At 33.9% G+C, this 12,205-nt stretch overlaps 1 protein-coding gene across 2 annotated transcripts in view; it reads right to left on the reverse strand.

The window, feature by feature from the left end:
* The window catches only part of LOC110097752 (1-acyl-sn-glycerol-3-phosphate acyltransferase PLS1), a 29,854-nt gene extending 22,404 nt beyond the window's left edge, over nt 1-7,450 (reverse strand). For both annotated transcript variants that reach the window (XR_003702438.1, XM_020824300.2), the window contains exons 1-7: nt 7,262-7,450; nt 6,947-7,069; nt 6,152-6,191; nt 5,978-6,051; nt 5,738-5,797; nt 882-959; nt 640-798 (exon numbers count right to left, since the gene is read on the reverse strand). Coding sequence is in view for 1 of the 2 variants with exons in the window: in XM_020824300.2 (XP_020679959.1) it covers nt 640-798; nt 882-959; nt 5,738-5,797; nt 5,978-6,051; nt 6,152-6,191; nt 6,947-7,069; nt 7,262-7,342 (615 nt within the window). In the remaining variant the exon portion in view is untranslated. The remainder of the gene's footprint in view (nt 1-639; nt 799-881; nt 960-5,737; nt 5,798-5,977; nt 6,052-6,151; nt 6,192-6,946; nt 7,070-7,261) is intronic.
* Between the last annotated feature and the right edge of the window lie 4,755 nt (nt 7,451-12,205).

The following is a 12,205-nucleotide window of genomic DNA, read 5'->3' on the forward strand; positions in this document are numbered from 1 at the left end:
ACAATGGAGAAATATAAGACGCAAGAATGAAAAATCAAAAAGAACAAGAGCGCCATATCCGACAAAAAATGCAAGAATATGGACCAATGACCAAGATAATAACAGAAAATAAAGAAACAGTGCACGAAGCTGATTCCACGGGAAACTTGATTCCTTCAGCAGACAGCTTATTGAAACATCACAATTGGATAATTAGCTAACCAAACTTGAAAAAAAAGTTTTATGCTTTGAGAAGAAACTTTAGCATTACCCTATCAGGAAGTTGCAGCCAGAAGTTTAGAAGTTTAACATAATAAAAAACAGAAATGAGAAGCAATAATTTTTTTATAAAAAAGAACATTATCTGCACAATTTTAAACCACAGTCCAAATTAGCAGTTTAAACCAGTTAGCAGTAGAAGTCAAACATAGCTTTGGACCATTATCAGAACCAAGACAAACATAACACTGCAAGAATGACACTGCACCAAAATTCAGAAAACAAGATCATCAAAAGAGAGAAATAGATGTTTAAGTTCGCTTCAGGTAAATATAAATAAAAGGGCGTCAGTTAATAACTCAAATTTTTAGGGTAATACAAGAAAAGGATAAAGAAATGAGCAATACACCTAAAACAAGGAATAAGAAGAAGTAGGCCTGCCTTAGTGCGGGGAATCAACACGTTTTTTGGAACGGGTAAACCCTGTGAAGCTGCATATTCTTGAGCTGCCAGAAGTTTAGCAGGCGTGAAACGGGTACCTTCAACAAAAAGTGCCAGCCAAAACGGCTGAGGGAAGTCCTTCAATCTTTGGAGACCTGACTGCAACGTAAAATGAATACAATAATTAAGAGAATAAAAATAATTGAAATAAAATATAACTAGTCATCATTTCAACATTATGCCTTCAACGTATCTTCATCCTTGGCCCAACTTCTCTCCAAAAAGAGATATTCAGTAAACCACATTGACCAACCAATAACCTAAATACATTGGGAAAAAAAAATAAATTAATGTTCCTGAAATGATAAATAAAATCATAATTGGCTATCATAAAGTTACTTCTAGTTTAGTAGATTTAGCTTAAGAAAATTAGTCATTGCAGCATAACCAACAAACATATAATCTAAAACACTACCAGCAGACAATGTCACTGACAGAACACTTAACAGCAAAAATGAAACAAATTAAAGAGCAAGTTGATGAGGACATCGAAAGGCCAACGGCTACAATCTGGAGTTTATTTTATTTTTATGTATCTTATGTACTAGTTTATTTTATATTCATGTTTTTCTCATTTTACTCTAGAGGTGGTCATGTGATGTTGTAGCCCGAAGGGCGTTTTAGTCTTTGTTTCTTTTCTTGTCATGAGGCCTATTTATATGCGAGCTCTCTTGTAATTTGGGATGATGATTGATTAATTAAAATTTTCTTGTGTTACTTCTTCTTCTTCTTGTGTGAGCACTAGAGAGAAGAGAGATAGAGCTCAAGGTGAGCAAGCGCAATACCCACCGTTGGAAGGGTCCACAGCTCATGGTTAGTTTATTTTTATTTTATTTGTATTTTTCTCTTCTTCCTTCCCCCACTCCACCCGCCGGCCCCTTCTTTCCCCTCCACCACCGGTTGCTTAACCCCTCCACCCAATTCCTCCCCTAGTTCCACCACTTCAAGCAAACCCTCCACCCAAGCCCACCCAATCCAATGCCTAGCCACCCCTTCCCCATTGCCGCCACCCCTCAGATGGCTCCCCACCGTGATGATGACCCCAAACATCATGATGACTCCCTAGGTTGAATCAAACAAGATAGGAAGGTTCTCAATTATTTGAAATTCAAATTTGAATTTCAAAAACTTTCCTAATTTGCAGAACTCCAAATAAGGAAAGTCCTAAATTTCACTCCGATCTAATTTTAAATTAGAAAGAGTCGTTTATTCTCTATCCTATTTGGCAAACCTTGTTTGGAAACTTCTTAAAATCCTCCTCATACCCCTCCTCCTCTCTTGATACTGCCGGCCTCCCCTCTTGCCCCATTCCATTATGATGATTCCAATCATCATAATTCCCCTCCTAAATTAACTCCAAGAGGAAAGGAAAGAAATTAATTTTATTTGAAATTTGAAATTCAAATTTCAAATACTTTCCTTATTTGCAAATTCTAATTATGAAAGTGCATAAAATCAATCCTATTTGAAATTCAAATTAGATTTGATTTCTTAATTTCTTTCCTAATTCTCATGAGTTATTTTAGAAACCCTTAAATTCCTCCCCACAATCCTCCTCCCCCACTTAATGCTGCTGGCCACCCTTTATTGGGCTTCCTCCTTGTGTTTCCTCTTTGGGCCTTACCCTCTTTGAATTTGAAATCAAAATTTCAAATTTAATTCCCTCCAAATCCACTTAAATCTGAATTAATTTCATATTTACTAAAACTTCATCTCCCCTCCTCTAACTTAATCTAATTCCCCTCAACCAAGCTGCCCCCCTATCTCTTCCCTTCCTCCACGAAACACCCGTTTATCAAGAAGATTCAGTTTTCCCCTGCTGTCCCAGAATTCCAGCAAAGGGAAATCGGGATTCCTACCGCCTAAAAACTGCGGGCTGCTCTTTTACAACCTGTTGTCCAACTGTTTAGGCCCAAACCCTTGCTGTCCTGAGGAGTTTCCAAGGTCAAAAGCTGCTGTCCAAGGGAATTGGACTGCTGTCCGCTGATTTCTACGGGTTTCCCAGCACCATATATATCATCCAGAAGACTCCAACTGTTGTCCACCTCTTCACTAGCATTCAAACGACCTTGCCGGAGTGCATATTTCTCTTGTCTTTGGGTAAACTCGACACCCGACTCTCTATTTTCATCGTTGCATCCTTGATTGCGGTTTTATTACATTCATGAAGATCATGTTAATGCTCTTCCGCTAAAGCCTAGTAAATTATAGAGTTTTGTGAGGGATCATTCATCGTACTAATCTCATTGTTACTCTAGGGATTTCTTGTTGAAACTTTCCATGTATGCAATGTTAGATTAATTGAATGTTTTACGATCTTAACTCCTATGCATGTGATTTAGCCTAAACTTGTTTTATCGCTCTTTGTATTTTATCTTATCGTTTAAATTCAATATAAATGATATAATTATTGTGACTCTTAAAATTAAGCGTACAACTTCCTAAATCTAATCATCCTTGCATGCACGTTTCACATCACAAGTCCTTCGAATATATCCATGTTTTATCGTAAGTTAAACATGCATGAATCTAGGAAAGCAATCGCTGAGAAATTCCAATTAGAAATCCACTATGAAAGCAATCACTGAGTAATATACATGCTGTGTGCAAGGTTCAAAATGCACAAATCTATGAAAGCAATCACTGAGAAATTTCAATTAGAAATGTACTATGAAAGCAATCATTCACAATAACCACCATGGCCTTGCCTTAGATAAAACCAAATCAAGCTATCATGATTTGTGCCTTCACAAGGTAGAGGCATAAAGGCCTTATAACAGCCAAGAGTTTGGATCTCATAATTGTCAACCTCCCATGAATCAGCATAACCTCACGTGAATAGGACTTATGTTTTATGAGATCCTCTTGACCTTGCACAACATGGTTGATCCAGCAAGCATAACAAATGACATCAAGCTAATATTTGACAAGCAAACTCAATACAGATTCCCACAGTGAATGTCCATAATTGCAACCTAGTCCTTTATACAAAAGATGATGAAAGATAGTATGTGATCTAATGCGCGAAACAAATTAAGAAAGTAGAACCAAATTTATTAGAAATGATGCTACTGGTTCCCTTGAGCTTCAGGGATGGCAAGAAAGAGAACTTGATAACTTGACACAAAATGAGAAATTTCATCCAAAAGAATTCAAGATGCAATGGCATGCAGACGTAGAAGTCTAACCCCTATAATCTTAAGGCAAACTACAAATCAATGATCAAGATTAAAATGCACCTTAATAGTCAACAACTAAAAAAGTAAAAAATAAAAAAAAAATAAAAAAAGTGAAACTTCTCTCCCCATCTCTCACATTAAAATTAAAAAAAAAAACTAAACAAGTGAAACTAGACCCATTATCATCATTACCTTATTGGAACAATTTTAGTCAACTTTATGAAATCTCATTTTCCACTCATTATGTTTGAATACTTGAATGTTGTATAAGGTGTTAAAACTATTCTTTGCAAATATTTTTGAATAACTTTTGTCCATGTTACCCAGGTCTAACCCTATTCCTTCTATGCTAACTTTATGTGCCCGTTTTAAAGGTGCATTTTATGCCCTTCATTGCACATATATAAAAGTCAATTTTCAACAACATTAACTTCAATAGATGCTATATAAATCATCTCTCAAATATTATCATTCTTTGATTTATCCAAGTTTTGACATACATCCATCCTAAAATTCTCACACACATACAACATAATTAATAAAATTGCAATTTTAAAAATTTGACCTTTAAGATTCACTACATATGGACCAAAATAGTCACCTTTTTTACAGTTGCTATCAAGAGTGTTAATTTAAACCAATCAGCATGATAAACAACACATAAAGCTAAGCCAGCTTCATTTTTGCTCTCAAACCAAAGTTTACATTTTATTGCAAAAATTCATCAATACGAACTCAATCAAAAAAAGCAAAAAAAAAAAAAATTTGCTACCACACACTTAAATAATTCTTGAAACAAAACGAAAGCAAATGGCTAATAAAGCCACTCAACATGCCAAAAAATGAGACAAGGTTAACAACGGTAAAATCAAAACTACAGTGGGAAGTGGCCATTACTGAATGATAAGCATGACCTAGTTGGCCACAAATTTTCATGGACTAGATAATTGAAAATTCATATAGCATGTATAACAGGTTCAAGAAAAATTGATCAATTCATCAAAGAAAACCAATCTATTGTTAGGAGAGTAGAGGTATTATCAGCAGAATTCAAGTTGGGTGGTTGAAGTGGAGGAATGCATCGGGCTTGTTATGTGACAGAAATGTACCCCTCAAACTTAAGGGAAAATTCTATAAGATGGTAGTGAGGCCTGCAATGCTTTATGGTGCCGAATGTTGGCCATTAAAAGAGAAGCATAATACTAAGTTAAGTGTGGCAGAGATGAGGATGCTTAGGTGGATGAGTGGCTTTACCCTCAGAGATAGGATACGAAATGAGCATATACGTGAAAAGGTTGGAGTAGCTCCAGTAGAAGATAAGATTAGAGAGAGTCACCTTAGATGGTTTGGTCACATAAAACGGCGGCCTTCCGATGACCCGGTTAGGAGAGTAGAGGTATTAGATTTGACTTATGTTAAGAAAAGTAGGGGTAGACCTAAAAAGACTTGGTTAGAAAATATTAGGAATGACCTTTCTTTATTAGATTTAAACGAGAATTTGACTTTTAATAGGACACAATGGAGAAAAAGGATTCATGTAGCCGACCCCACGTAGTGGGATAAAGGCTTGATGTTGTTGTTGTTGTATCAAAGAAAACCAATCGTACAAATAAATCAAAGGAGAAAAGAGTTGAGCATACAATAGCTTCAGAGTTTACAAAAAGTGCATAAAAAACAGTATAAACATTACTATCATTAATTGACCGAACATTCATGCAACTTATTTCATTAACAAAACAAAGACATTATTCTATGTGAAAAAAGCATATTAAAAAAATAAATAAATATAAATATAAATATAAGGTTTAGGCTATACAGACAATTTCATGAAATTATAATACATATGGCTGAAAACTCACCGGAAGGAACTTAGATGATTTCTTCATGACAGCTAATGTGCTACCAAGGCAACCTGAACGCTGATTTAACAAAAGAATCAGCAAGTATGAAGGTTAATGTTTATCACAAAAAATGATTAAATTCACTTCTCTGTCATATGGATGAACGGTAAAGAATCACATTAATGTCCGGATATGATTTGAATGTCAGTATGTGTCATTTATATGTTGAGAGAAACTATAAGAAGGAAAAATATGCACCTGCGCTAAAATCCATCCAACTAACCAATCAATGTCACTTCTATGATTAGAGACTACAAGAGCATGCTCTTTGCCTGTAATACCATCCAATGCCAGAGCATACAGAGAGAACCATCCGGTCATTAATAGGTTAATGGTGACAAATTAGATTAATGAAAAAGGTTCAGTCTGTACCCAAGGATTCAAAGGATTCAGAGTCTGCATATAACCGAATCTGCAATTAGAATCAAACATCAAACTTAATAGCCACAAATGAAGATCTTCGAGGAGGTGTTTTGATCACATCATCCGAGGTCAAAGATTAGCACATATCTCAAGAAAGATGCCATTAACTCTAGCCAAGGATCTAAAACGAGAAGGTTGAAAAGAAAATCTATACAGCATGATGGAAGAAAACAGCATCCTTAATTACGTTTGGAAATGATTTAGCTTTGGACGTTTGCAATAAAACAAATAGAATGATATCCAGTGGAGGAGCCAGAAATTTTTTTTTGGCGGAGGCACCAATTGTCGATTTTTAAAATTAACACACGTCAATTCATTTCCCCTCTTAAGTGCGGCCATACACTTAATTTTTCTTACTCTTCCAGACATAGAAGGCACGCGAGATCAACAAAAGGGTCTGGCGCTTGTTTATTCACAATACCAAACATGCACGATGTTTCGCTTATAGAAAATTCAATGGCGTATAGAAGCTTGGCTGAGAACTAATAACACATCAACAAAATTTTAAGTTTTTGACCATAGCGTAGATATGCTTGGCCAGTAGCACACTTGATGACAACCTCTAATGAGGAAAGTTCCAGAATGAAAATACATGGTTTGTAATAAGTCATCTTCTAGAGGAGGTTCAAAGATCATCGGATCACATGGCCGAACGGAACAACATAATATCAGCAATTCCCCCAATTACCGCTAAAGGAAACAGCCAACTCAAACTATTAAAAAATGGAAAATAGTGACAAGTACCTCGACTCCTGCCCACCAATCAACAAGCCAAACAAGCTGAAGCCAAAGCAATTCAGCCAACACCCTGTTGATCCTCCTGTAAGTACTCTTTGATATCGGTCGTACCGCAACATAACAGGTTGCCTGAAGCAAAATAAGAAACAAAACTAACATATACACAGGTACTGCGCCCGAGAAGAAAAGTGAATAAATCAAATACAATAGCACAAAATGTCAAAACCTGACAAGACAATAGACTCGGATCAAGCAAAATTTGGCTGATCGATAGCAGATCAAAGCAAAACAGCAAAGTGAAGGCACGAAATAGCTTCTAACCTGAATGAAATTCACGATCAAACCCGAAAGGAGAAAGAGAACACCGAGAGGAACCACTACTACGGCCGCCGGAACCGCCATGGCCACAGAAGAAGACGATGATGTGGGCTTCGTCGTGGGTTCGGGCGGGGGAGCTTCGGGGCTTTAGAATGCTCGTTGGGATCTCCGAAGTGGGAGCAAGCTCTTCATTAGGCAGAATAATGGGTGATAAATTATTCAATATATATTTTGAATTTAAAATGTTAAAAAATAATGTTCTAATTTTTTTTTTGGGGAAAATGAGGGCAAAGAGCCCGTATTACTATGTAAAGAAATTACAAGTAAGGTATAATAAAAAGGTAAAACCTCAACCAAAGAAGAGGAATCACCAAAAACCTATACCCCCCATAGAAAAAGAAAGTTACAAGAGAACCAAAAAGAGATCAAATGTCAAAATTGGCAAAGACCCAAAATGACACAGACTGCTAAGCCACAACCCGTCCAACCAACCGAGCGGCAACAAAGAAACTTTCCTGGTTGCCAAAGTGGCCGTCCAAGGAAAGGAATAGCATCCACATCAAAGTCAAAAGCCCGAATTCTTCAAAACCTTCCAAAGGTCAAAACACAAGCTGCTCCAGCCAAAAATAGGGAAGAACCAGCAGCCAAAGAAAAAATTCCATATTCACCAGATAAGCGAATTCCCAGCAGAAGCCATCCAAAAACCATTTGAAAGATAACAAGCACCAGATAAAGCAAAACTGCAATGCCAAAGAACTCTAAGCACCATTATGCGTTTTCCATGGCAATTCCAAACTTTCCTTAAACTTCCAGGAAGAAATTTTCATCTCAACCGCAAGCTTGATTGTGTTGCAAAGAGTAACAACACTTCTAAATTTAAAATTAAACCTTCTTTCGTTTCTTTCCCGCCACAAGAAATAAGCAGCACAAGAAGTAGTGAGCAGTAACAGTTCTTTTTGATGCTTTATCAAACTATCCAATTCACCCAGATAATGAATAACTTGCAAAAGGCGGGGCCTAAGGAGGAATTCTCCCAAAACCGGAATAAGGTAGGAAATGACAGAAAAAGCATAGTCACATTCAAACAGGATGTGAGGATTGGTTTCAAAGTGTGAGCCGCATAACACACAGTTAGGGGCAACAAAAATAGACCTCTTCCTTAATTCTTCAGCAGTTTTAAGCCCACCATTAATGGCAATCCATGAGTAAATGGAATATTTAAGTGCATAATGTTTGTGCCAAACTAGTTTGCTCCAGTCAACAATGGCCTCATCTTTATGATAAAACTTTAAAAAGGAAGAAAAGGAAGAAGATGCGGCATCTTTCCAATAAAGCACTTGCTTAGCATCAGTAATCAGCCTCAAAGAACCCAAGCTAACATTCAGGTCACCAAAATTAGAAGCCGGGAGAGTCCAGCCGCTCAAACCCAGAAAATCTATAACCTTAGCATTGTGATTAAAAATAGTATCCAGCGAATAATGAGTGAAAGCTTGGTATAACGATCCTCCATGAAACCAAGGATCCCATAACAAAGAAATGATATTGTCAGGCTTAAAAGCAAAACCCACATCAGCCCCAATAAGAATAGCAACTTTTCCAATTTCAACCCAAAGAGGAGAGGGTTTACATAAGGCCGGAGTCCAGGGGGTACCATATTTTGCATTTAAGAACTCAAACAACGGGGAAGTGTCATTATAAAACCTGAAAATAATGGAACAAAGACTAGCAAACTGTAAACCATGCAAGTCCGGAATGCCAAGCCCGCCATTAGTCTTAGGTTTACAAGTCTTATTCCAGGCAATGAGATGCAGTTTTTTTGCCTCAATATCCCCAAAATAAAGAAATTTTGCACACATTCTGCTAAGGGTCTTAATACAAGACTTAGGAATAACAGTCCCTCTAAGCCAATAAGCAATCTTATTGCAAACGGGCCCTTTTTTTTTTTTTTTTTCTTTTTTACTCAATTTTATATATATTAATATAAATGAATGTTCACACTAAATTAAATTTTTAAAAAATAATAAATAAATATAATTTTAAGACATACTATATCAATAATATTAAACTTTATATTAATATAAACATATCAATATTTAATATCCTTAAAATGCACACATTAAAATTAGATAAAAATTTTAAAAAACAAATTTATGTAATGTAAGGATTTCTAATAAATTGATTTGTTACATCAAAATAGTATCTATCATATATTGAATTAGTTACTCAAAATAAAAAAATAAATCTAAGCCTATCATAAAGCATTACCTACAAGAATACAAATTTATCATACAAACAACAATGAATGTTATAATGAGAAAGACTAACTGTATTAACACAAATACAATCAAAATCAAAACATTCAAATGCAATTTGTCATCGCAAAGCATCAAAATTCAATTGTATTAGCTACCTCGTCATATTAATGCATACATATGCATACAAATATGAATTTTTAAATAAAAATAGAAAAACTTATGGCAAACAAGGGTATATATAACTAATATAAGTACCCAATGATCGAGTATCTAATTTAGCCGAAGATTATTGCTTGAAATCCCGATCAAGATTATGTATATTAAGCACCCTAATGTGTTTATCATATCCCAATCAGCAAAGAGGTTACGGAAGAAGTTTTTTTTTTTATGAAAGCAATTGGAAAAAAAATAATTTGTTTAACTATAATTCAATAATTTGTAGATGCGCACTAAATAATCCAAACCTTAAAAAAGAAAATATTTCATTTATAATGCTTTTAATTAGCAGCCTCCCCACAATGACTGCTAAGCAATGCTACTTTGAAGCATCAAATGCAAAAAATGAATGACATTTTTTTTTATTGGGCAATGAATTTATTGACAAAAATATGAAAATATTCACAATTAATATGTTTCCAACATAGCTAAAATTATATAATCATGATCATATTTCTCAACTTAGAAAACAATTAGAAGCTTAAAAAAGAAAAATCCTTCATAATTGATTTCACAAGTGTTAAAATAGAGCAACAATATTATAATTATTTCATCAATGGCATCATATTCCCCCTAAGTACTACAAAGTTAATATAACCAACACAATTACAATTAGAACCAAATCATACAAAGCAATGATTCATAACAAGACTTCAAAATTAAATTGTTGTAATCAAATACATACATAAAGAAAAACTAAGGCTTCGTTTGGGATGATTTTTTTATTGCTTCTTAAAACAGCTTTTTAGTACAAAAATTTACTAAAATTAAAATTTTTGTACTAAAAAGCTGCTTTAAGAAGCAACAAGAAAGTCGTCCCAAACGAAGCCTAAGTCAACACAATTAGTTGAATAAAAGAATAAAAATATGAACTATAATCAAATTAAATAATAATAATAGCATATTGATTAAGAAAAAAAAAATTAAAGTGCCAAAAAAAGGATGTCATGACATAGGAGGAATATTTCAGCTATAAAAATTAAAACAAAAAATATATGAATAACTTAAATAAATTAAGATGAAAGAAAAAAATATATTTAGCAATACAAAATCAACAATAATAAGTAAATGTAATGAATAATACATCTAATTATAAGAAGATTGATTTATTTAAAATATTAAAGCAATAATAAAAATTTTAGTGAAAATATAGAAATATATTTAAATAAAAAATATTTTTCAAATATAAAAAACTGAGATGTGTAAAAGTAGAAATCAAGGAATATACATACAATAAAATAATTTTCAGCAACTTTCTCCCAAAAATGACAGTATAATTTTCGATCAATTGAAATAATACATAGTTAAAATAAATTAAATTCATTGATGATAAACTGAACAAATATATTATCCAATATGGTCAGAGGACTGCACAAGAATATAAAGTAAATAAATATAACTTTAAAATATTAAAATCATAAAAACCAGTTGAATAATATGCAATTATATACTATACTACTATTTTTATAATGTATAATAAATGTATTTCAATATTCAGATATGCAAAAAGAAGCCCAAAAATAGTTTAAGCTCAAACAAAAAAGAAGACTCTCGTGATAATATAAATAAGGTGCTAAAATATTTATAACAAGAATAATAAAAATTAGGGCTTGCCATCACCTTAGGAGAGGATGGGTCAGTGTATATAGATTGGCTAAAATAATCAAAAATCTATAAAAGGAGACAAAGTTGCACTATTGAAAAATCGCTCAATACAGGTGGATTTCGGACGAACTATTTTCCTGTGGCTTTTTTGACAAAATTTTGACAGAATATGATGACATATTTTAGGCAAATTTCAAGCAGATTTTCCAGCGGATTTTCTGACGGAGTTCCGACGGAAATGAATTTTCCTGTAGTGTTTCAATAACGAAAATTTAAAAAAAAAAATAAGAATTAAGCTAAAAATTAACCGATAGCAACAAGACATAACTAGCCATAGTAATAAATAGTCAAAACTAATATAGTAAATCAATTAACTTACAAAGAGAAAAGGAAAATTAATTGGTACAAATATATTTTATTTAACAAAAAAATAGCATAGAAAGTACTTAACCACCATTAAAAAATAAAAAATAAAAAACTACAATTTCAGACTTATGAAAGCAATAGCATCAACTGAATAAGTGAAAAACTGCTGAATTTTTCTAAAAAAGGAAAATGCAACATTAACTTTTGAATCATGAGTTAAGACTCATGGTGTCGCATACACAAAAACAACCTACTCTATAAGACAAATTAATTAAATCTCTAATTGATTATTGAGCCCAACAACCAGACTAATGCCAACGAGAGGGAGAAGAAAAATTACCTAAGGACATGTCTTCAGTGAGGAGGAAAAGCCACCATTGAGTTCATGTGAGAGGGAAGAGTGTTGGGAGTAGGGGATTTTGGGTTGTAAGATTGAGTATTATAAAAACAAAGAAGGCGAAGAAGCTTAAGATTATTTAGCAACTCATTCAAAACTCTTCTTCAC

This window comes from Dendrobium catenatum, unplaced genomic scaffold, assembly GCF_001605985.2.
Source record: "Dendrobium catenatum unplaced genomic scaffold, ASM160598v2 fragScaff_scaffold_1344, whole genome shotgun sequence".
NCBI classification, from domain to species: domain Eukaryota; kingdom Viridiplantae; phylum Streptophyta; class Magnoliopsida; order Asparagales; family Orchidaceae; genus Dendrobium; species Dendrobium catenatum.